Here is a 25484-nt window from a genome sequence, read left to right as displayed (position 1 = left end):
TCACTAAAAATGCATACAATTTCATATATATTATCCTTTCTTGATTGAGTTTTTAAATACTCAATAAATACTTTGCCATCCTGGTTCCTGCATGCAAAAAAAAAAAAAACAAGTCTCCACGCACCTTATCTTTGTCATTACACTGATCTTATGAGCTGATTTAATATCAGATTTAAGAAAGCAAGTGTGAACAGTCTTGTGTTCTGCTGTAAGTGAGAACGCAGGGAAAGAGCTTTTCTAAAGGGATCATTTCACACCTAGAAACCATGCTTAACACTCAGAAACCAGAGTAAATGCACCATCGCTTTGGTACATGCAGGAGAAAGCAAATATAGAGAAAGATGGGATATGAATATAAGAAAGTCCATATCACATGCTTTTGTCCTTTCACGGTTTCTATTGTGCTTCTTCCATCCCTGAATCCCTAAGGGTGTGATAAAAATAGCAACCACTCAGGTCTTCTAAATCATAGCAGTTTTAAATCTATTTTAAAAGGAATTCGTTTCTGAACGCACATGAACCATTCACTATTTAATTCACTACTCACTATTTAAAAGACTTAATCCGAGTAATCTGATATGCATTTCTCCGGATATTGTCACAAAGCTCATAATTACTACTTATACTACAGATAAAATAAAATATAAAATGAAGCTCATTTTACATGGCAAATTATTTAATAATCATGACTGTCTGTACAAAGAGCTACAGGAACAATGTCACAAATTTACTTAATTAGCACTAGAAATATTGCAATGTGAAATATGTCTTATTCATGTAAGTGTTTATTTGTTTTAAATGTTATAGAATTCTATCTTAAACCAGAATTTGAGTCCCAGATTCTCTCATTTTAAGGATTTTTTATTCTACTGTATGATTGTGTGACTTTTAAGCATCACATCATCAGAAATTAATTTTCCATATGAACTGTTCATCATCAGAGCTGAATATAATAACCAAAATCAGTGTCAAACAGTCTGTTTCAGTATATTTATAGAGTGTGCAAAGCTGATGAGATTTAGAGCTGTGGGAACAAGACACTTTGTGCACCTGTTAATGCAGTGTGTCTGTCATATATTCATCTGCACTAGCACTCTCATCTATTAAATGAGAAGAATGATAAAACAATCTACATAAACACATCTTATAAACTTGCCACAGTAGCACTACTTTTATTGTTTTACTCCTCAGATTAAAGTGAATGCATGTAATGCAAATGTGAAATCTCACTTAGCTTTAATTTGATTATGCTGAAAATTGGTCTTAAGTTGCTCTTTTGGTGAAAATGTGTTCTATTTAGTCTAAAATGTACAACAAGATAGCATTTGAGGTGTTTTTGAAAAGAGAAATGATTCAATGATCTGAAAAATTTAGCTCAGTTGTGATTGCACATTCAAACTTGGTATGATCCAATGAAACTGCCAGATGTTACTCAAGATGTGCTTAAAATGTATGACTTAGGGTCAAAACCCCAGATCACTCTGAATCATTCATGAAGCACCAGGACACACATGCACATTGTAATGGTAAATTTACAGGTGGTAGAGGCGTGACCTGTAATATCTATTGGTCAGATCTAATCCCAGTTTCATTCACACACACAAATCTCCAAATCTAAGGTTTCTTACTGTCACACTACTATCCTCTTCACATTTCTCCTCAGGCTGCACTGTGACTGTCGTAACTGAAGGACACTGAGTATGAAAACACTCACTCACACTGACATTCCTGCAAGATACAATTGTCTCCTATTTCCTTCCAGGGATTTATATACAGTATATATGCAAAAAGCACTCAAACACTAGCTTGCTCTATTTTTTTTCTATTCTATGTTTTCTTTTTATTTCTTATATAATTAAAAAAACTTGTAACATTCTGCATTAAGATCAATGAGACTTTTTATAGCACTTGCATATCATTGCTCTTTTTAAAATTTTTATTGCTTCCATTGTCCTCATTTGTAAGTCGATTTGGATAAAAGCGTCTGCAAAATGACTAAATGTGTGTGTGTGTGTGTGTGTGTTTGTGTGTGTGTGTGTGTGTGTGTGTGTGTGTCTGTATATATATATATATGGTGCATCTCAATAAATTAAATAAAAAAGAATTAAAAAATAAAAACATTTCAGTAATTCAACTCAAATTGTGAACCTCGTGTATTAAATAAATTAAGTGCATACAGACTGAAGTAGTTTAAGTCTTATTTGGTTCTTTTAATTGTAATGATTAGAGTGAATTGGTGTTTCTTTTGTTAAATGTGAGCCAAAACCTTTACAATTAAAAGAACCAAAGACTTAAACTACTTCAGTATATACACTACTATATATATATATAGTGAAACTATTACTAGTATAAATCTGTTATTACTTTAAGGATGATTTTTTTAAATAAAGAAAGAAACTGGGATTTTTGCTTTTTCTAAGTAGTTGAGCGAATACATCATTATAACCTAAAACATTTTATTGTGTACTTTTTCTAGTTTTTATGAGTGTTGACATGCCACATTTGTCAGAATTTCTCTATGTTGGTCTACTTTGCAGTTAAATTGTACGTTTTTAGTTTACAATTAGGGACTTTTCACTTTTTTCTAGGAAGTAATAAACCATCAATGAAAGATAATTGGGTAATTTTACACTTTGGAATGTTTATATAAAATTTCATGCCAAGCATTTATGCAAAACAATTCACAAAACCTTCATTTTCCAGAAAAGATTTATGTAAAAGAGAGCATGTTACACCAAACTGGTATTATACATATATACATACATTTTTTTTTCAGCGTTAATCGACTGATAACTTAACTTGAAAAGATGAAAATGCCATCATACATTTCAACAAAATTCACTTTTAAGCCGTGAATAAATCTTTACATTGGGAAATGTAATTGTTTTAACGGAAGAAGCTTCATTTTCTGAACCACTCCAAGTGTCATTTCTTGACATCATCTTTTGAAAAAAAGAAATTATATAAATTAAGAAAGAGTAAATTAATAAAGAGTGAAAGTGGGTTTAAAGCAACACACACGCTGTTCTCTTTTCAGATTAGTTTGTGCTAGTGTGGTGTGCGATTTCTATCAGCAGAGCCGCTGAGGAATAATATTTGTGATGGTCTTTGGGATTCTTACTGGGAACTGACAGCAAAATTGGCATAAATAAGAAGCAATCCCTCATTAGACCAAATGAAAGAGGGAAGCAGAGAGTATATGTGATAGGAATCTGCCTCTCTCTGCCTTTCATTCTTTCCCTGGATGGGTTAAGATGTTCCCGTGGGATTGTGAGGTTTCTGTGCTTTCCAGGATTTGTTACCACATTGGGAACAGCTAGAAATGAAACATGTCGAGACCCCGCATACAAATGCAAGCGTACATGCTTATTGTAAATAACCTTGGAAACAAGTCCAAACCATCACCCTGCTAACCTTCAACACTCCAATAACACGCACATGTGCCCCCTACAAACACACACACATACTGCATCCTTAAAATTTACCCACACAGAAAAAAATGATCCCCTCACCACCTCCTACCGCTCACATCAAATTTGCAAGTACTTTTGTTCCAACTTTAGAGAGCACACACACCTCTCACGTGTGCGACACAAAATCTCTCACCCAGTTTCACTCTACAAGTCCTGTCTTGTTAGATAGAATGCAAGACATACAGGAGAGAGATAGAGAGTGAGAGGAGAGACAGAAAAGATTTCTGGATTTTCATCACAAGTCTCAACTCTGTTTGCATTTGAAACTTTATAAATTGCATTTGTAGAGCTCAGATAACTATTAAAATCCTTAATGTTGTTAGATGTCCTTGTAAAGAGGAAAATAATGATTAAAATAATAATGACATAGAATTAAATAAAGTTTCATTTAATAATACATTTAGTTTTTGCTTTAACATCTGATTTTCTTTTTTGGCACTATTAAAGATGCCAATCAAAATCAACAACTTATCTCTCAGCCATGTAAATAAATGTCAAATACAAAGCTGGGTCGTAACACAAAACAAAAACTAAAATCATAAAAACTTGTTGTTGTTGTTATAAAAGTAATATAAGAGTAATATGATTTCATATAATAAAAATAATATGATTTTTTATATTTATAAATAATAAAATAATCATTCATTAATAAAAGAAAAAAAATATTAAGAGAAAATTAGTATCATTTAATATAATAAAATTATTAATTTTTAACATTAACATTATATTTATTTTATTTTGCACTTTCGTTTAGTTTAACTTGAACTAAAACAGAAATAAACATGATTAAAAACTATATAGTAATATTTAAAACAAACAAAATAAAATAAAAACTTATAAGGATAAAAACACACAAAATTACTAGAAGTTTAACTAAAGTTAAAATCCAAACATAATAATGATCTGAATAATCATAATAATAATAAAAAAAACAAACTACAATAGTATTTTAATGATACTAACACTGGTAAAAAAAAAAAAAAAAAAAGTTAGCTAACAAATATGCCATCGCTATCAACCCATTTAATTTGAAACATTTCAATTCCAAAAATTTTTTTTTAATTCTAAAATTGCAAGAAAAACACTGAACAAATACATACAAAGGCTGATATATTTTAGAAACATAGTTTTTGCTTTTAGTCATTTTTACAGTTCTTTCAAATTTTAGACATTAAATGTTGATTTTTAAATCCTTTCCTATTTCCTGTTAATATATTTGTATACACAGTGTAGTCTAAATGTTTGAAAATGTCTGTATTTCACATTTTATTTATAATCTATAAATAATATATCATTATAATATATAATATTTTGAATTTTATCTTCAATATTTAAGTGAAATTATTATCTGAAAAACATATATATACATTATCAGAATTCCAGAATTTTGTCATATTGGTATTTCCTCCTTTTGCTTTGATGTCATATGATCAGTGTCACAAATTTGTTCTTAGTAAATAGATACAGTGAAAAATCCTAACTATTTCTTGTTCCTTTTATGCTTTGTTGCTTCTTTTTTTATTGCCAAACTGTGTATTTATTTTAATTTAGAAATTCGATTTTCAATCCTAGATTTTCAATTTGGACTGCCTCACTGTATACCTAAAGCTTTAGATGTTTTTTTTTACTTTTTCTTTTCATGCATTCTAATTAATGACTTCCTGTGTAGCCTATATCACTCTATTTAATCCCAAGGAACAATGGGCTAGGAAGAGGATCATAATCTAGTGAAGCTCCGTGGATTAACCAGTGAAGGTGAGTCATGGAGTGAAAGAATGCAGAAGGCACCTGCTCAGACACCTGCTGAAAAACAGAAGAGACTCGACTAAGACAAGTGCCATGTCATTATTGCTTTAGTACACTGTAAAACACGCCTTTAAATGAAAGGACGGGGCTAAGGAGAGAAAGGGGCCAACGTGTAAAGCGGAGGAGGTAGGAGTAAAAGGTGCTGGTTTGTGCCCACAGTCACACAACAGGTTCAACCTGAACCGAATGCTAACAAAGGCTGTGATTACAAGGTGCTGAAAAAATGAAGGAAGAGACAAACAGAAAGAAAATGAAACAGGGCCTTTTGTTTCGACGTGATAGCTTTTGAAAAGTCAGGGCTCTTCGTGGAAAGCTCCAATTCCTGCGCATGTGCTGTGTGTGTGTCTATCTGTATGTCCATCTCTCCATCTGGATTAACCTCTCTTCACCACACACACAAGACGGTTAACACCAAGTCTGCACAAACAAACCATTACTGCATTAACACTGACCTAGATAGGTGACAATTCACTCGATAAGTCATCAAACACACACACACACACACACACACACACACACACACACACACACACACAGAGGTTTGCTTACCTATCCAGTTAGGACATCCCATAGATGTCTATTAAAGACCTAAATCCTACTCCTAAAAAAACCTTTTTGTAACTTTAGAATAAAAATAAATTATGGATTTAATGTATTAATATATATACAGCATATATATACATAAAACACATTATATATACTTTATTTTATGCTTTATTTAAAATATTTTTATGTTGTTGTGATCTAACACTAACCCTAATATATGCATATAAATAACCTGCTAGAAATCATCATATGCACGTACAGTAAGCACACTTTTACATGCACATATGACATGTAATTGTGTAAATATAAAGGTTAAAACTGTGCATGAGATTCTTATTTAGTCCTTTATGGGATGCTGAAATAATGAAATGCTTAATAAATTCAATTGCCAAAAAAAAAAAAAAAAAAAAAAAACCCAGAGGCTCCATAGGCCCATATGACACAGTAGAGTGATTATTATGCACATTTTGTTTCAGAAGACATAATTATATTTGATATATGCATTGGCATGCAGCAACCTTCAACCAAAGAAAAAATAAAAATGAATGTGAAGTGCTGCACTGTGCTATCCACAGGGTCTTTTACAAACAGTCATGCTGTGCTCAGTTACAGCATTACTTTTGTGTATTCATCATGTAATTATTCGTATGCATAAGGCTTTATAAAACTTTTACATTCTTGCCATGAGAACATTTTAATTAGTGTTTCCAAGGCAAATGTTATGACACACGATGAAGGTATGGTTACGCCCTGTTATCCTCTAATGAATGTCATTCTGATTAACCAAGTCTCTGCCGTGTTATGCTTCATTTCTCCCTCATGGCTGCGCTCACATTTGGACTGAGGTGTCATTGTCATTGTTGTCTCTTGGATCAATGTTTAAATACCTTTGAGTGGGTACTAAGGCAAGTCTAAACCTGTGGAGGTTTTAGGAAAAGCCTGCCTTACCACAGCCCTCTAACGAACCTTCATTCCATCGCAAAAAAATCAGGTATCGCAAGAAACTCGCTTCCGGAATAAAATGTGATGGCCAGAAATAGAGCGACATGAAGCAGCTAGTTTCTTTCTCATCATCGCTGCTGCAAACGCTAACGTTCACGCATTCTTGACTTATGAAACAGGACTGAGTTTATTTGCTATTTCAAAAACCCTTTTGTCATCGAAGTTTTCATTACCATTGGTCTGTAACTAACGTTTTCGTGCTGGAGGGGATTTTAAAGACAGCCACCCACATATGACAAGAGAGAAGAAGTGACGTGAAAAGAGAAGATGAATATTAAGTCTGGAGGTGAGAGTCTGTGTAGAACCGCTCAACTGTGACTAACTCATCTGAATGGCCCCATAAGGTCTATGACAAATGATGATCTATTTTGAATAATTTATATTTAAACAAATAAATAAATGAATAGAACTAAAAGCAAATGATATAAAAATAAAAACATTCAATTCAATATTACAATTATATAAAGCATACTGATGGCCTGCTAAATTGTTTCATGTGGGTGTTGAAATCAAGGTGTGTCAAACAGAGAGACTGAAAGGAATCATTCACACAAAAATGTTTGCTGATAATTGACTCATCCTCAGGCTATCCAAGATGTAGATGTGTTTTTTTCTTCATCTGAACAAATTTGGAGAATTTAGCATTACATCACCTGTTCACCAATGGATTCTCTGCAGTGAATGGGTGCCGTCAGATTAAGCTATGCAAGTCCAGTCCGTCAATTAACATCTTGTGAAGTGAAAAGCTGCTCAGTTTAAAAGCAAAAACAGTCTAGAAAGATTTCTAAACAAATATGTTGGAGAAAACAACACAGGAAGGACATTTTTCACTGGAGGAAGAATTATTATGGATTATGGAAGCAGTGATTTTAAATAAAAAAATATATTAATGATGGACTTGTTTCTTATGCATCTTTTCACAAGATGTTAAAATTTTTTTTGGGGGGGGGGGGGGGTTGTGATGTTTTTATCATCTGTTTGGCCTCTCATTCTGACGGCACCCATTCATTTCAGAGGATCCTTTTGGTGAGCAAGTTATTCCGATGAAGATACAAACTCATTTCAGCTAATTTGCATAAGAAAAATATTTTTTTTATTAATAAATGAAGGTTAAAATGAATAATTCCTCAAAATTATTAACTTAAATTATTAATATAGATTTGAGTTGTAATTTTTTGTAAAAGCTTTTCACTTGTAAATTTAAGTGAAACTGGAGTCATATCAGCCAGCATAACATGAAGAGAACATTACATTTGAATTGTTGTCTTGCTGAATTTTAAATGACAGAGGCTGTAAAGAAAGCCATTGAAGGATGAGCCTGCAGGTATCACCGGTAGAGTTGTAGAAATGCCTGACTTATTAAAGGGATGAAATGCGACAACTGGTCTGTCAGCTAGTCTGAATAACCCCCTGAGTGTTATTCAGTATCATAAAGGCATAGAAAGGATCACAGGGCCATGAAAGTATACAAAGTATCATAAGACACTGTGCCCTTAAAAATATGTCTAGTTTAGTGAAATTCAAGTTCTGTTTTGTTTATGCTATGTTTACACTGCTTGATGCTTATCTGCTGTAGGCTATCTGTGTTGTGGAAATTCTCACTGATAATGAGTCTCTGAGAAATTCAATAGCAACAATCAGGAAAACCTGTAACAAAATGTGCATTATGTAATATGATATTTTCTGCTGTTAAAGTGGGTGGGAGAAAGGTTAATTTTGTATTAACATTAGCAATTGCATGTATTCTAGCTTGTTTCAATACAACAAAGAAAGAACTGACTGATAAATGAGGAAGTATTATGTACCAGACCAGAAGGATACATTTTACTCACACTTTCAAAGACTCTCCAGATACGTTATGGGGTTATGAGATATGTTTAATCAAATAAGTGTTTCTCAGAATTTGCTAGGGGAAAATTAAAATAGAAAAAGAAAAAAGAAATGGTCCTGGAGATGCTGGATGAGAAATGTGTTAATATTTAAAAATTGGTCTTTTATAATCTGAGCACAGATTGTGACATTGCCAAAGAGACACATAAGATAACTTTTTTTAGGAGAAAAATCAGAGAAGCAGGAGACCTAAGCTTCATTTAATCTGACTGATATCCTGGATGTCCTTTATGTATATACATATATATACAGTACAGACCAAAAGTTTGGACACACCTTCTCATTCAAAGAGTTTTCTTTATTTTCATGACTATGAAAATGGTAGATTCACACTGAAGGCATCAAAACTATGAATTAACATGTGGAATTATATATGGAATTATATACATAACAAAAAAGTGTGAAACAACTGAAAATATGTCATATTCTAGGTTCTTCAAAGAACCTAGCTTTGATTACTGCTTTGCACACTCTTGGCATTCTCTTGATGAGCTTCAAGAGGTAGTCACCTGAAATGTTCTTCGAACAGTCTTGAAGGAGTTCCCCGAGAGATGCTTAGCACTTGTTGGCCCTTTTGCCTTCTGTCTGTGGTCCAGCTCACCCCTAAACCATCTCGATTGGGTTCAGGTCCGGTGACTGTGGAGGCCAGGTCATCTGGCGCAGCACCCCATCACTCTCCTTCTTGGAGAAATAGCCCTTGATGCCTTGATGTATAGTCTTCCCTATGAAATGCACTAAAGTAACACACTTTCTTTCTTCATGTGTAACACAAAAAGAAAATTATGAAGAATTGTACTGTTCATTTTTTGTTTGTTTCTTTCCAAAATATTTAAGCTTCTAATTATACCATATCATTTCAGAAGACTTTGAATACAGCACACAAGTTGTATAGGCCACTTTAATTAGTGTATTTTGTGCTTTTGCATTCTTTGTAAAGCTTTAAATTTGCAGTCTCTATCAATATTCATGGAGAGAAAATACACTGCACAGTCTTAAGAACAGGGCCGTGCAGAGACCTTTGGAGGGGCAGGTGCTCAAAGTATAAAAGGGGCACATGGAACAAGACTTTAAATAGCGCTGTTCAAAATATCAATACAGCTAATTCTTGAATCGTTTTTGCTTGACAAACCTCATAAGGCTGTGGTACTCTCGGTTGGTTGTGCATCTTTTTCTTCCACACTTTTTCCTTCCACTCAACCTTCTGTTAACATGCTTGGATACAACACTCTATGAACAGCCAGCTAATTTGGCAATGTTTGTGGCTAACCCTCCTTGTGAATGGTGTTGATGATTGTCTTCTGGACAACTGTCAGATCAGCAGTCTTCCCCATGATTGTGTAGTCTAGTGAACCAAACTGAGAGACCATATTAAAGGCTTAGGAAACATTTGCAGGTTTTTTTGAGTTGATTAGCTGACTGGCATGTCACCATATTCTAATTTGTTGAGATAGTGAATTGGTGGGTTTTTGTTAAATGTGAGCCAAAATCATCACAATTAAAAGAACCAAAGACTTAAACTACGTACTTTAGTCTGTGTGCACTGAATTTATTCAATACACGAGTTTCACAATTTGAGTTGAATTACTGAAATAAATAAACTTTTCCATGACATTCTAATTTATTGAGATGCACCTGTATTCATTATTTTAATATAAATACACACACATATGGTATATTTTCACGATACGCTACTGGAAGGAACGAAGGAGCAATGGATAAATGAAACTGTAATTTATAAAATCCAACACACAGGGTAAATCCACACTTGGAAGGGAAGGACGACACACAAACACAACTGACCGACAAAGAGGGAAAGCACAGTTTTGAGTGGCTTAGTTTATAATTTAGTCTTGCCATTGTATCCTATAAATATTATTGCCTCTTATGACAAATTGCTTGTGATGCTCCTTATTTGTAAATTATTTGGATAAAAGTTTCTGGTAAATGACTAACTATAAATGCAATAAACAAGTAATAATTGGAATAATTAATAAACAAATGAATGCATAAATTAAGGCTAAAATAACGGAAAAGTAATTGCACTAATCAGGCAGTGCGTCTCACGGTGTGTTTAATAAAATAATGAATGAGTCAACAATTATTATGCAGGCTTAAGCCCAAAATCACAGTAGTAACATGTCTACAGGAGGAATAATCGAATAATAGATTTTCAGTGAAAAGTGAAAAAAAAAGTGAAAAGTGTCAGTGTTGTGGACTTGTGTTTATATGTTTTACCCGTCTTAGATTTCCTGTGTTTGTGAACCTTTACTTTTTGGAGTAAAACCTAAATCAAAGATTTATCGTGTGTCTCCTTGTTCATCCCATTGAATCATGAAAGAATAGCCGACCGTGACAGTAAGCGGTGCCCTTCTACCCGGGGTTTTTTTGTGTTTTGTTTTTTCCCATCCGTTTCTCCCCACCTAAATTGAGGAACAAGCCAGGTTCATTGAGTATGGATCCTTCCATAGTGGCCTGGGCTGAGTGGAGAGGCCAAGACCATGGAGATGGTCAAGCTATGGCCTTCTGCATTCCCTGTTCCACCATGGCCTCCTGAACTGCCTGCTCTGCCATGTTATTTTTATTTCATGCCCCTTCTTTGAACTTGATATGAACGTGATTTTTGCATATTTAGAGTCTATTTGAGGGGTTATTTACTGTGCCACAGATTTTTTTACAATGACAGGCATAAACTATTTTCTGGTATATAATACTTGCAAAATAACAGAACCAAAAAATAATTATGTACATGACAAATTGTGCAAAACTCAACTGCAATGTCTTCAACTGTTAAAACCTTGAAAACATAAGCTAAAACTTGTACTTTCTCTAATAAAATTTAAATTGAAAGAGGCCATACTACAGATTTTACTCTGAAATTTAACAGGAAGTTAGTTACACCATTCCATTAGGAGTGCTGTTCCCCTCCTGAGGACAGGCCTTAAGGGAATTAATGTATTTTTTTTTCCGGGTGTCAGTGCAAAGGCATAATTTACCACAGAGATAGCAGCATTATTAATCATTCATAATTAGTGTTGGAAACATCACGGCAGGGAAGCATGATGCTCTGTAACTGTCTGATGCAACTACAGGCTACTGTGGCATCTCTCCAATGTTTTGTAAAATTCTTGTGCTTTTTACAAAACTTTTGATATTCGGATCTTGCCTCAAGTCAAATCCTTATTCCTGACATATTCCATGGAACTAGGACAAGAAATCTGACGCCTTTCTGTCAGAAATGTTGACTGTTCCTGTTTTTTACAGGTTATTTTTATAGCTTATAATATAATATAATAATAATAATAATAAACTACAGGTTTATTATTTATTCTATTTATTTTGTGCAAAATGTTATAGAAATTATTGTTAGACAAAATATCTTCCTGTTTATTTCCAATCCATTTGAGCTGATATCCAGACTAATCAATGAAATGTTTCTGGTCATTTTGCATACTGAACAGGAGTTAAAAACAGTCCTGGTATTTATACTGGATGATCTGAAGGGTCGATTTCCACAGGCCTTTCACACCCAATGAATTCTGAACATCCATACAGTGATGACACATTTCTAATAACATCAGTAACTATTAAAACATGGGTGTACCTCTTCTCTACAAAAAAAAAATGAAATGAAATGACTATGGTTTCTTTTATCCTTAACGAAATGGTGAAAGGTCACAGATTTGTTTCATGTCAGTCACACCAACCTATTTATATTTACTCATTGTGACAGGGTTTTAGGTCACTGGCAAGTCAAAAAAAAGTTGGAATACGCCTGTTTCGCCTACAGGAATTAGTGGACCCTAAAACACCAGGAATGGTTTGTGTGTCATTTCAGCCATGCCAAGATATAATTGATGAATGTCAATCATTGAGTCTCATAGCTCTGGGATATGATAATGGAACATTGCAAAATATCAGTGTTGGAACATTGTATTACTCAAGTTGAAGTCACAACTGCTTTCAGGCAGTCTTGGTCTCATAAACATGTTGTTGTGGGTATGTGGGTCATTACTCTTAATTAACTTAATAATTTCCAACAAAGTACAGATAATAATTACCTCAAGCACATATTGGCACTATCCTTACCACTGCAGGGAATTTACAAGACCTCTATGGCTTTGAAATACTTAGCTACTGTATAAAATCAGCATTTCAGTTCACCAAATCAGATCTTAGTCTGGATCTCAGGGGTCTGGTATAAGGATGTAACTAAACATTCAAAACTGGTTCCCCAAAAGTTAAACTTTATTAAATGATATATTGATGATCCACGCTTGTCTGTGGTAGTTATGGCCCAGATGTGATATTAGTTTGGTCTAGGTGTAGGTCTTGAGAAATCTTAAATCCAACTGTGCTTTCTAGAGGTAACTACTCTCACATAAAACTGTATATCCAAAGCTTATAGTTTTATGCCATGCGGTGTGTTACAACAGCAGCCAACCATGACCACACTTTGGATTTTTATTTTATTTTTTGACGAAGGTGCACTCGTGCCACCTGCTGTCCAAAACTGATTCCAAGCGTAGACCAGACCACTTTTTTTTTTTTTTTTTTTTACAAATAGTAAGCATGATATTATAAAAAGGTGAGATGTTGTATACTAATTTAAATAAGTGGATAATATTTACATTTTATTAAGTAAACAGCAGAACAATATTTTCGATTCCAAAGTACATATTACAACAAAGCGGTTTTACAGCCTCCATACGGTCACCATAAAAATAAAACTCGTCAAAGCAGTATTTTTTTTTATTATTATTATTGTGGATTCACTTGTTCTCCATCATACACCGCGTTTTTGTTGTTGTTGTTGTTATGGCATAGAATGCGGTCCTCATCACATCCCTCAAAATCAACGTCACACAGAACCTGTGTACAACGTCACAAGTCACTTGACAGGTGTACCCGGAAAGAAGTACGACTTTTCGAAAATGGCGAGTCGCTGCCAAAACAGAGGAAAGTAGAGCTGACTTTCGTACAAGTCCCGACTGGACCGAGCTGTGAGACGGCTCGGTGATGCTTATATAAGGGGAATATCATCTGATTTAAGGATGAACGGCGTGAGGATGGCACGAGAGGAGGACGGTGTGACGGCAGACTCTTACACCGTGAGTCTATATGACGTGATGTTTGTAGTGAAAAATGAAAAAAAAAAAAAATCAAACTGCAAGGATTTACGAATTTACAAAAGTTGAACTTGAAATAACAAGTATTTTTTTCTAAATCTGGCTGTTTTAGAACAAGGCAACCATTAAGTTCCTTGTTAATCCAATTTAGTTCCTGTTATACAGTATATTATATTCCTATTGCATACACATGTACCGTAAACATCTGTATAGTTTAACATGAGTTTCCGGATGGTTGCCTGATGATTTATGTCTCCTGTGTTTTGTTTTTTTGCACACTAAATGCTGTAAACCATTATCGTGTCCATGGTTGACATTTCAAAGTCTTAATTTTGTGATTTATACACAGGAAAACCTCATTGGAACATTGTTAGCTATCTTTGGAAACCTGTTGGTCAGCATCTCAGTCAGCATTCAGGTAAGTGTGTATTTGCAGCCTACATTTCTAAATTGCATTGTGATTAAGGGTCAGGGTGTGTTCAGGTTACGCCCTGTCAGGTGAAAGTCAGCTTTTGTTTACTTCTCAACATCTTTCTTTTATAACCTGGCTGTCATTTGTTACAGTAGCTAAGGGAGTGGGTTTAATAAGAAAGTGTAAAAGACAAACACACGTCACTCATCGCGAATGGTGTTTTATCTTGCAGAAACAAAGTCATGTGGCGTTGGCAGGAAATAAAGACCCAAGGCAATACTACTACACTAAGACCTGGTGGTCTGGCCTGATGCTGATGGTTCTGGGGGAGGGCGCCTTGTTTGTGTCTTACGCATTTGCACCGCTCTCTCTTATAGCACCACTTAATGCCGTGTCTGTTATATGTAGGTATTCATAGTCTGACTTACTGTTCACTTCCGTTTTACTGTTTCACATATGATATAATTCAAATATTCATGTTAATTTTATAAGTAATACAGAGTATTATTTTAGTATCATGATACTAGTGTAGTTTTATCAATATTTTGAATTACTTTTCATTTTAATTTTAGCTAGAATTGTGTATTTTTGACATTTCTATTTTTTTCTTTAAATATGTCCATGTAGTTTTTATTATTTTTTATTTTAGTTCTGGTAGATGAAGCTAAATTTAATGAAAATGAGAAATGTTTCTTTAGGAGCTAGCTGAAATATGTCATTTTCTTTCATTTCAAGCAACAACCAATGGTTATTTTGATTTTCACAGCAAGCTCCATCTTGGGTTTCGTGTTTTTGCGGGAAAAGTGGAAGGCTCAGGAATTCTTGAGTGAGTTCTGCTCGTCTTTCTCAGTACATATAAAAGGAATAAAAGAAACAAAATCTGATAAATCATACTGATTACCTTCAGTTGCATAACTCACAAAATAAGGCTAGCTTTGATGTGCCAGCTGTATTTTACCAGCTATTTTTTCAAAAGATTGAGGGCATGAATTGCTAAGCAAGAAATAACTAATTGCTAATATATGGTATTAGTAATATAATAAATTAAATGCAGAGCAGTATAACATCCCTGTGTTTGTCTTTGTAGAGCGCTACATCTTAACTTTCCTGGGCTGTGCCTTGACGGCAGGCGGTACTTACCTCTTTGTGACATTTGGACCAAACTCTCACGAGAAGCTGAATGCGGAGAACATAGTTAAACATGTTATCGGCTGGCCCTTCCTCTTATACTTGGTAATACACACCCTCATGTTTTAGAAAGCTATTGTGTGCTTCCGAATTTTAAATTGCATATATCAAACCAAATTTGACAAAGGACATAGTTTGGATTTACAGTGCACAGAAATATTTGTTTTGATGTCTTAAGGCTCTTTATTTGAATGGTTAATTTTGTATTTTTTTTTTTTTTCAGCTTCTGGGGATCATTACTTTCTGTCTGGTGCTGTATTTCTATAAACGGCGGAATGCTAACTACCTCGTCTTGATTCTCCTGCTGGTGGCACTTCTTGGTAGGACAATAACACAGCATTCGTTGTTTGTAGAGCCCGTTGTGTGCATGCAACATTATTTAAAGTACTTGTTTAGCAAAGTAGCTCTCCTGACAAGGAAGGAATGCACAGATCGACAAGTCATTGTCTTATTTTGCCCTCATAGATGTACCAGAGACCAAAATAATGGAGTTGACCTTTCCCTTGACCTTTGCCCTTTTAGGTTCAGTGACTGTAATCACAGTGAAGGCGGTTTCAGGAATGATTGTGCTCAGCATCTTGGGTCCTCTACAGCTGTCCTATCCCATTTTCTATGTCATGTTCGTCTGCATGGTGGCTACTATCGTCTTTCAAGCATCGTAAGATCTGTTGTTTGTTGTGGTAATGTTCTGTTGTAGGACAGCGAGCTTGCAGTGGAATGCTGTATGTTTTTATCTGACCTGACTTTCTTTATTAGATTTTTAGCACAGGCTTCTCACCTGTATGATTCCTCTCTCATCGCCTGTGTGAATTACATTTTCTGCACAACATTTGCAATTGTGGCAGGTAGGACTCTGAAATTTCTTTCTCTGTCTCAATTAAGACGACAGGGTTGTCTTTGTTTTGTATCAGTGGTCTCATTCTCATTCTGTTTCTTTTAAAACAGGGGCCATATTTTATCAGGAGTTTAACCACGAAGATGTTCTGCACATATGCATGTTTCTTTTGGGGTAGGTTTATCCAAGTAGTTCATACATTACTGTTAAACGGTTTGGGTGAGATGAGGTAAAAAGAAATTAGTGTTGTTGAAAGATGTTGCACATGTTCACTGAGGCTGCATTTATTTAATCAAAAATACAGTGAAACCGTTAAAAAACTTTTTTTTCTAAAATCTTAGTTTTTTTCTTTTAATAGTGTACTTTTGATCAATGTAATGCATCCTTTGAATGGTAGTATATGTCATCTACAAAATTGCTAAATTTAATAATTTGTGAAAAAGCTAATTATTTAGCTTTTGAATTATGCAAAAATAAGTGTTTATATTCATTGACAGCCCTAAATTTTACATTCACTTTATCAAGATGGAAAATGCTCACTCTACTACTATTGTATAATACCATGTGATGCTCTGTAACACATCCGTGTGAGGTAGACAACTATTTGGCAATGAAATTCCACACAAGTTTGTTTTCTTAGCGGTAGCAGTGACTAACAGACTAGCGGAGAGGCCCTTGGAATCTAGGATTTGTTACCATGTGTCTGTTTAAACATTCCTGCAGGTGTGCTATATGCTTTCTTGGAGTGTTCCTGATCACTAAAAGCAAGAGGAAGGCCAAAGCTTTTGAGCCATATGTCACTATGGACATGGCAAAAGGTACGACTTGTCATTTCTGTCATCAAGCCAAACAATTAATCATCCTATTAGATTAAACACTTCTTGTCTTTTCTGTCAAAACAGGCATCCCGACCATTCACAACAAAGGCTGGGCTGTGCAGCCCGATTATAGTGGCTCTTTTTCATATGGAGCACTGGAGAACAATGACAGTGTGGCACCTGTGACGCTTCCAGTGGACCAAACGCTGTCTGTCTCTTCCAGTCCTATTAGCCCGTACCAACCATCAGAATTGAAAAAAGACTGATCTGAAGTGCAATTAAGACTGATTTTACTTGAGAAATGCTACTGTGTGTTGACGCATCACTGATTTGCTTATTCACAGCACTTCAAGAGCACAGTTCCAGAATACTGGCTCATTCTAGAACTTTCTATCGTCTGATCCTGAGCCGGGAAACCAAGCTATAACAGACTTATTGTACATCAGAACAGTGGTTCCTAACATTGGTCCTGGAGGCACCCAAACACTTTTGCCTTGTCTCTTTTATCTGATACACCAATTTCAGGTCTTGAAGTCTCTGCTAATGAGCTGATGACCTGAATCAGGTGAGTTTGATTAAGGAGACATGCAAAACGTGCGGTGTTGAGGTGCCTTCGGGACCAGGGTTGGGAACCACTGTGTTTAAATGCAAATAAGGCCTTTCATTGGTGGTGTTGATTTAACCTAAGATATTGGCATGTTATCTTTCTATGATACTCATATCTGTAATCATACCTTAAATGTGCTGACTGACATCACTCTCGGTTTCCTATTAAAAATTGCAAAAAGCTAATAATGATAACCCAAAAGCCTAAAAATATCTAAAAATTTGAATTCTGCTACTACTTTGTACCAAAGATACTATAGCCAATCCAGCTTTATCAACCCAAGGCCAAAGACTGATGTAGATTGCACGATGCCCAGCTAGTTATATACAAATATATATTTGGCACTGACTCAAATTACTCTATTCTCAAGTTCATACGCACATTTCTCTAATTCTCCACACTGAAGTCTTCAGGCCTGAATGTCTGCTGTGCTTGTTATTTATTCTCTCTGCTTGTCTGAAGCATACCATATAGACATTTCTATACAAATCTGCATGTTTGTAGGTATTACATTGGATATCTGAACACTGCTGGTGGTTGAAATGTACTGATGCCTTCTGTAAAACTTTAAGAAACACTGGCTGATATTTTATCATAAATGCCATTGCTTAGAATAATGTGGTAAAATATTTTTGTTGTCTTTTAACACAAATAATCATAATACTTCATTATACCATTGAGAGGGACAACATTGTTGAAGGATAATGGGAAACTGGACTAGTTATGTGTAAGTGCAAATACTACTGTGTTAAGAAATTTAATTTAATTAAATTTTTTTTACTTCATGTTGTTTATGCTAATACAACAATTCCACAAGGACAATAATTTTGCCTTTAATCAAAATAAATAATGTAAAATAAAATAAAATAAAAAACATCAAGCTTCAGTCAGTAGGTAGTTTAAAGCTTACCAATGTACTAAAGCCTTGAATCTCAGTCATATTGGTGTGGACTGCTGTTTAATAAAGTATTGAACTGGAAAATTAATTTAGGTATCACAAGAACTGACTTAAATTTGAATATGTTAAACAACCTTTGTGTAATGTAAGAATATTGTTATTTCACTAATTGTTGTCTATGTATCAAGGACCATTTCTGTATTATTAAGGAGCCATATATGTACAGTAGTCTGCTTGTGTAAGTAAAGTTAACAACATGCGGACAAATTAATTATTAGTGGTCCCAACATCCGGTGAAAACATGCTGAGCACAGATATTGTAATGCCCATTTCGACAGGAATTTTGATATTAAGGATAGCAGTTGCAACCAAAAAAATGTTTCAGTTAGACAGTTTTTTTTTTTAATTATAAACGTTCAAAATTAGTCAATTGATGTGGTCAAAATGAATGTGTCAAAGATAATCCATAATGCATTCTGATGTGACACACCAAACAGTCACACGTCATCAATCACGGCTGTCAATCTTCTACGAGCTCGAACCCCATTGGCTGATCATGAGATAAACCTGAATGTCATTGGTCATTCTTCATTGTCACGTCGTTTTGATAGCATAAAGCGAATTTACTGTTTATACGAAAAGACGCATTTCTAGTTGAGATTTACAGTATTCCATTATTGTATTAAAGTTTCTGTTCCTCGGATTTTAAAGTGGATGGCCTCTTGCCTCGGCATCGATTTCGAATCAGCTGCAAAATAATTGGTAAGACATCTATAAAACTTAACGTTACATTTGACTCTGATGGACTTGCTTTGAAATTTTTCGTCCAATAAAAGTGGCAGAATTAATAGCCTAACATAGATGTTTACTACAATTATGTTACCAATGTCATCTTGATAGTTTAAGCGTGCAAATCGGTTTGTTATGAAGCAGCGATGTTTTTTCCCCAGAAAATATTAATTATATGTACATTATTCATTTTTATCGCCAAGAATATACATTCAGCACTACGCATGTTTGCATTCGCTCCAGGTTAGCAAACACAACACTTTCTATTTTAGAGACACGCTTATAATAAGATTACACCCATGATGTACACACGTTGTACTCGTGGATCAGCCACTAGATGGCGCAGTAACACTCAGCGAGAGAGTAGCTGAAACTTCAAGCCGTTGTTAAAGAGACTGTTCACAGTGTGCTTGGCAATTTTGTTGGTAAATTTTGCTACTTTCCAGTCTTCCCTAGCTTTTTCTTCCAAACGCACCTAGCAACAAATTTTGCAATTTAAAACATGTATTTGGCAACTTTTGATAAGTGACTAAAAATATAAATAAATAAAAATGTACACATTCTCCATCCAAATTACACAAAAAGATGAAACCACAGATGCCTAACAGTACACACACCACATAAAACTGAGTTAGCTGCTATTTGCAATTGTTCAATTAAAAAAATAATCATAACTGAATAATTTGATAATTTGATAATTTAAAGGGGTCATATGACATTGCTTAAAAAAACATTATTTTATGTATTGGTGTAATGCAATACATTATTTTCCACATAATGTACATTATTGTTGCTCCTCTATGCCCCGTCTTTCTGAAACGCATATATTTTTACAAAGGTCATCGTTCTGAAAAGCGAGGTATAATCTGATTTGTCAGCTATCCAGTGCGTTGTGATTGGCTGAATGCCTCAAGCGTCTGACGGAAATGTTATTCCCCTTACCATAATGTGATGCGACGACAAAAATAATAAAACCCATTATAAACGAGGCATTAGTTGCATCCAGTGGGGACACATTACATTGTGTATGGCACTGCATAAATATAAAACCATGTCTGCGTTTGTGATCTGAGAAACGACAAACAACAAACAAACGCTTCTCTACACTACTCAAAACTCGCATTTGAATTATCAGTGGCAAATTATTTAAATATGAAAACATACTTTCAGACTGTGAGTCAGAAGCGCCAGTCTGTCCTAGCAAAGTTGGAATTGTCCCACTTTATAGAAACAGTGAATTTAATCAGATTTGTATCTGTTTTTTTTTATTTTTAAAAAGAGCAACAGTTTTCGAGCACCAATTTTGTCTATACTGAAAAGCAAAATAGTTAGATGCCTGGACATTTCAACTGGGTTGTATCATTTGTTCTAATGCCGTTTTCTGGTGGGCCAGTGGAATGATGCGTGAGGGTGGGACATTGTGGAGCAACAGCTCAGACGGTCACAGCAGTGATCCTGAAGAGGATGATGAAGAAATGGCGTTTGGCGAGACTGAGGAAGACTCTGAAGAGATGATGGACTTGAGTGATCTACCTACAGCTCTGTTTGCCTGCAGCGTGCATGAGGCTGTGTTCGAGGAGGACAGGGAGAGGGTAAGAACTAATATTTAAAAAATCTCAGTCTCTGTGTTTGTTTTGGCCATACTTTGAAAGTCATTGTTGTTTTGGACCTCACTGACAATATTGTGCAGGCTAAAACAGTCCATCCAATGGTAGAAAATTCATACAGGTTTGGAACAATGTTAATTTTTGAATGAACTATTCATTTAAGGGTCTGTCTGAGCTCGAGATGAGGCATTGTGGGATGAAAGGTTTTCTCTTCCACACAACGCACTCAGTTCCTTAGGCTTTGAGTGATTGCTATGTCTCTTCATCTTTGTCAGCAAACTCTAGTTTCCCAAAACAGGCATGTCCAAAGATAATGGAGGCCTTGTGAGCAGTACATTTTAACCTAAATTCTGAAGCCAGCACTTTAAGGCCCGGAGGACAACATCTGATGTTCACACTGCGTTGCCTCAGCGTTCATGGAATATTTTTGCTGCCTGTTGAAGCTGTAACCTCTTACCTGAGGAGTGGAAGGGACTGAGAAGAGCTTTTACTTCCCCTGTGGTAGAGGAGATAAGCGGAGATGTGATTTCTCTGCAGAGAGCGAGAGAGAGCAACAGAGTCACTCAGGTCACTGGCTGAAAATAGATCGTACCTGCTTCCTTCTGAAAACCTCTTGTGCTTCTCTGAAAACATTAAACCTGAATACGTAAATGTTGTGTTAGCATCCAAAGTATTACAAAATGCAAAAAAAAAATCTTGTTTGTGTACACACTCAACACTAGAACTAAAACGTGTTTCCTTATTTTCAGCTTGGTCTCTTCATTATGTGCATCTTTAATAATTTTTTTTCCTGAGGTCCACTTATAATATTAGTCAGGGTTTTTATTTTTGTTATAAGTTTGTTTAGCCGATTCCTTTAATAACTGCTTCTTTACAAAGCGTTATTTTGTGACAAGAAATGTGCTGTACAAAATGTAAAGTTCAGACTAAAATGATCAGGAACCTGTTTTCTGACAAGGAGGAAGATTTGGTTAACCTCTCTTTCATTGGTTGAACTTTCTTCAGAAATAATGTTTTCCCCCCTACATCTTCTTGCATAATTGACCAGTCTACATTTTATGTGGAGATAGTTAAATATTTCAGGTTTCTGAAACCAGAAATCCAAGAATTAAAGTTTTTATTTTTTATAAATTAGTCTCTTATGCTCACCAAGGCTAAATTTATTTGACCGAAAGTACAGCATAAACAGTAATAATGTGAAATATTATTGCAATTTGAAACAGCATAACTGTTTTCTATTCTGTGGGCTGCTGTCCTCATTCCCGGAAGATGGTGGTCCACTTTTAGTCTTTAGCGATTTCAACATTCATCTGGACAAGCCTTATGCTACAGAATTGCATTCACTCCTTGCTACATTTGATCTCAAACGATTTATCACTGCAAGGACGCACAAATCAGGCAACCAACTTGACTTCATTTACACATGTAATTGCATTACAGACAACATTTAGGTGTAACCCCTACATATCTTTGACCGTTTATTCATTACATGTAAGCTACATTTTGAGCTACACTTGTACACTTAGATGAAACTTACAATCCCTTTCACCCTCCCATCTTTCCTATATAGTACCCTCCTCTCTTCCCTCACTTATTCCAACTGACACTTTATGCTCTACTTTAACCTCTTGTCTAGATGATATTTTGTCCTCTCTCCTCCAGGCCAGCATGGTCTGCTCCTTCTAACCCCTGGTTATCAGATGTTCTTTGTGAGCTTCAAACCAAACTCAGGACAGCAGAGAGAAAATGGTGCAAATCAAAAGATCTGTCAGACCTGAGTATTCTTTGCTTTCATCTTTCTCTGCTAAAGTCTGTATTACCAAATCTTCATACTTCCACAACAAGATCAACAGTGCTCCAGACATATTTACTCTCTTCAAAACATTCAGTTCTCTCTTCTGTCCCCCTCCTTCACCTCCAACCACTTCTTTAACAGCTGATGATTTCGCCACATTCTTCACAAACAAAACTAGAACAATCAGTAGTCAGTTCTCAGCCCCCCACACACAGGACCTCAAACCAACCACACCCACTGCTAAAACTCCCATTTTCTCCTTCTGTCCCCTCACTGTGGCAGAAGTATCAAAACCTCTCCTCTCCAGCCATCCTACAACATGCCCTCTAGAGCTAATCCTATCACACCTTCTCCAAGCAATCTCTCATACACTCTTACCAGCACTCACATTATCAGCACATCTCTCCTCACAGTCACCTTCCCCACTGCATTCAAGCAGGCTCGGGTAACCCCACTGCTCAAAAAGCCTTACATTAAACACTTCCCTTATAGACAGCTACAGACCTGTAAGGGAATTTACAGTTAAAACCCAAGGACCAGATATGTCGCAACGAAGACCAGGAGTCAGAGATGAGTTCAATTAATAATTATAATTTTAATTGAAGAAAATAGTTTGCAATTTCATCAGCAGAAGTCAGCTTCAATACTCACAACGGAGTTCGTAGGCTGCCCCCGTACAACTCAAAATCATCCACAGTTATACCCTGACAGAGGATACTAATTGCGTCAATACATAAGTCAACAAAATTCTGATTGGTTCCAAAACCTAGATAAACTCTCCAAAGACGTATATCTGATACGCTGGACACTGGCAGTTGATCGTTTGTCCTGGGATTGTCTGAGCTTCTCCCTGTACAGACAGATGCTAACACACATACACAGAGAACTTATCTAAAATTCAAGGCTTTCTAGCACTGGAGAGTGTCTTATCATTACGGTTGGATACACACACATAATATGTGGACATTAATCTTTTTTTTATTTTTATTATTATTCTTTTTTAATGGAATATACAAAAAGGTATAGCAATATTAATAAATGTATACATTCCTTTTTTCATTCTTTACGACTATTAAGGGTGGATACAAACATGAACAATCCAAAGCCCTCAGTAAACCTTGTACCACCCACCCACCCACACACCCCGAGGAGGAGAAAAAAACAAAACAAAAAAAAACACATAAGTATATCTCCAAATTACATACGACAAATAAGAAAAATTAAATAAAAATAACAACAGTAATAAAATAAACATGCAACATACATATAATAATAATATTACAATAATAATAAAAATAAATGTAATAAAACGTAAACACCCACAATCAATCCTGCATCAAGATAATTATGAATAAAAGTATATAAAAAAAAAGTATGCATTTACATAAATGAACATATATACACATATACACACATACAAACACCAATATGAAGGGATATGTAACCAAAGGTTCCAAAAAACAAAACAAAAAAACTTTTACAAAACAGCAAAGATAGAAGGTGTACTCTTGACGAAGATAAGTAGAGGGTCCCAGTTTTTATAAAAAATTTTCAATGTATAGAAAAGACATCAAATCCTCTAGCCAAGAGACGGTAGGAGGAGGTTTAGAGGACTTCCAGTGCAATAAAATTAGTCTGCGAGCTATCATAGAGGCAAAGGCAAGAATATTAGCATATTTTTTTGTAAACTCGTCCAAGACAGCTGGTACACCAAAGATGGCAATCAGAGGGCAAGGTTCAATGAAAATATTAAGGATCTTAGAGAAAATATCAAAAAATGAGTGCCAAAAATCTTCCAGCTTTGGACAAGTAAAAAACATGTGGGTATGATCAGCAGGAGCCAGAGAACACCTACTGCATGTGACATCCACGCCTGGGAATAGCTTGTTTAGTTTAACGTTTGTAAAATGAGTTCTATGGAAAACCTTAAATTCAATCAGACTCAGCTTGGAACAGGATGATGAAGACTTAACCCTGCCAGCAGCCACTTCCCACCATTCCTGATCCAAACCAAGTCCAAGTTCTGTCTCCCATTGATGTGTAAAACGAGAGGAAGAAGGCAAAACAAAAGGAAGAATTAAATTGTATAAAATTGGTATAGAGCCATGTTTCTGTATTAAGCACTTCTCGTATAAAGAAGGTTCAGACAGGACTGGAAAGGATGGACAATGAGAATGAACAAAGTTGCGTACTTGAAAAAAACGAAATAAGTTAGACTGTGGTATATTAAAAATCTTTGCAAGATCGGAAAAAGTTGTGAAAACTCCGTCGATAAATAAATCAGAAAAATATAAAAGGCCTCTATTTTTCCATAAAACATAAGCAGAATCTAAGGTTGAGGGCACAAATAAATGATTATTACAAATAGGGCCATAAAGAGAAGCAGCAGCAAGTTTAAAATGTTGTCTGAATTGACTCCAAATCTTAAGGGAGGAACAGACAACTGGACTTGTAGTGTATTTTGAGGGGCGAATGTTCAAGGGAGCACACACCAAGGCAGAGAGTGAGGACGAGGAGCAAGACTGCGCTTCTAATGCACACCAATCTATATGAGGAGAGTTATACCAACTGTTAATTTTGCTGATATTTGCTGCCCAGTAATAAATCAAAAAATTAGGCAGAGCAAGACCCCCATCTTTTTTATGTCTCTGAAGATATACCTTGCTTAGTCTGGGAGGTCTGCCCTGCCATA

At 35.3% G+C, this 25484-nt stretch overlaps 2 protein-coding genes across 2 annotated transcripts in view; both read left to right on the top strand.

Moving 5' to 3' along the window:
* Positions 1 to 13602: 13602 nt before the first annotated feature.
* On the top strand, positions 13603 to 18323 carry LOC132112765 (NIPA-like protein 3). Its single transcript, XM_059520414.1, has 11 exons — positions 13603 to 13825; positions 14193 to 14261; positions 14488 to 14659; positions 15022 to 15081; positions 15343 to 15488; positions 15667 to 15763; positions 15966 to 16101; positions 16200 to 16288; positions 16389 to 16452; positions 17002 to 17096; positions 17181 to 18323. The coding sequence occupies exons 1-11, from the start codon at positions 13769 to 13771 to the stop codon at positions 17360 to 17362; spliced, it is 1167 nt and encodes a 388-aa protein (XP_059376397.1). The 5' UTR covers positions 13603 to 13768; the 3' UTR covers positions 17363 to 18323.
* A 2430-nt stretch (positions 18324 to 20753) lies between these two features.
* The window catches only part of LOC132112764 (calcipressin-3-like), a 31011-nt gene continuing 26280 nt past the window's right edge, over positions 20754 to 25484 (top strand). Inside the window, exon 1 of the mRNA XM_059520413.1 lies at positions 20754 to 20982. Within this exon, the coding sequence (XP_059376396.1) occupies positions 20788 to 20982 (195 nt within the window). The 5' untranslated portion in view covers positions 20754 to 20787. The remainder of the gene's footprint in view (positions 20983 to 25484) is intronic.

Source organism: Carassius carassius, chromosome 32 (assembly GCF_963082965.1).
Source record: "Carassius carassius chromosome 32, fCarCar2.1, whole genome shotgun sequence".
Lineage (NCBI taxonomy): Eukaryota > Metazoa > Chordata > Actinopteri > Cypriniformes > Cyprinidae > Carassius > Carassius carassius.
This window is presented reverse-complemented; position numbering and strand designations above follow the sequence as displayed.

Coding starts and splice junctions, on each gene's coding strand:
- LOC132112765 (XM_059520414.1), top strand. CDS start 13,769: ATGAACGGCGTGAGGATGGCACGAGAGGAGGACGGTGTGACGGCAGAC. Junction 15,764..15,965: donor CCTGCTGGTGGCACTTCTTG/GTAGGACAATAA, acceptor TTGCCCTTTTAG/GTTCAGTGACTGTAATCACA. Junction 17,097..17,180: donor CACTATGGACATGGCAAAAG/GTACGACTTGTC, acceptor CTGTCAAAACAG/GCATCCCGACCATTCACAAC.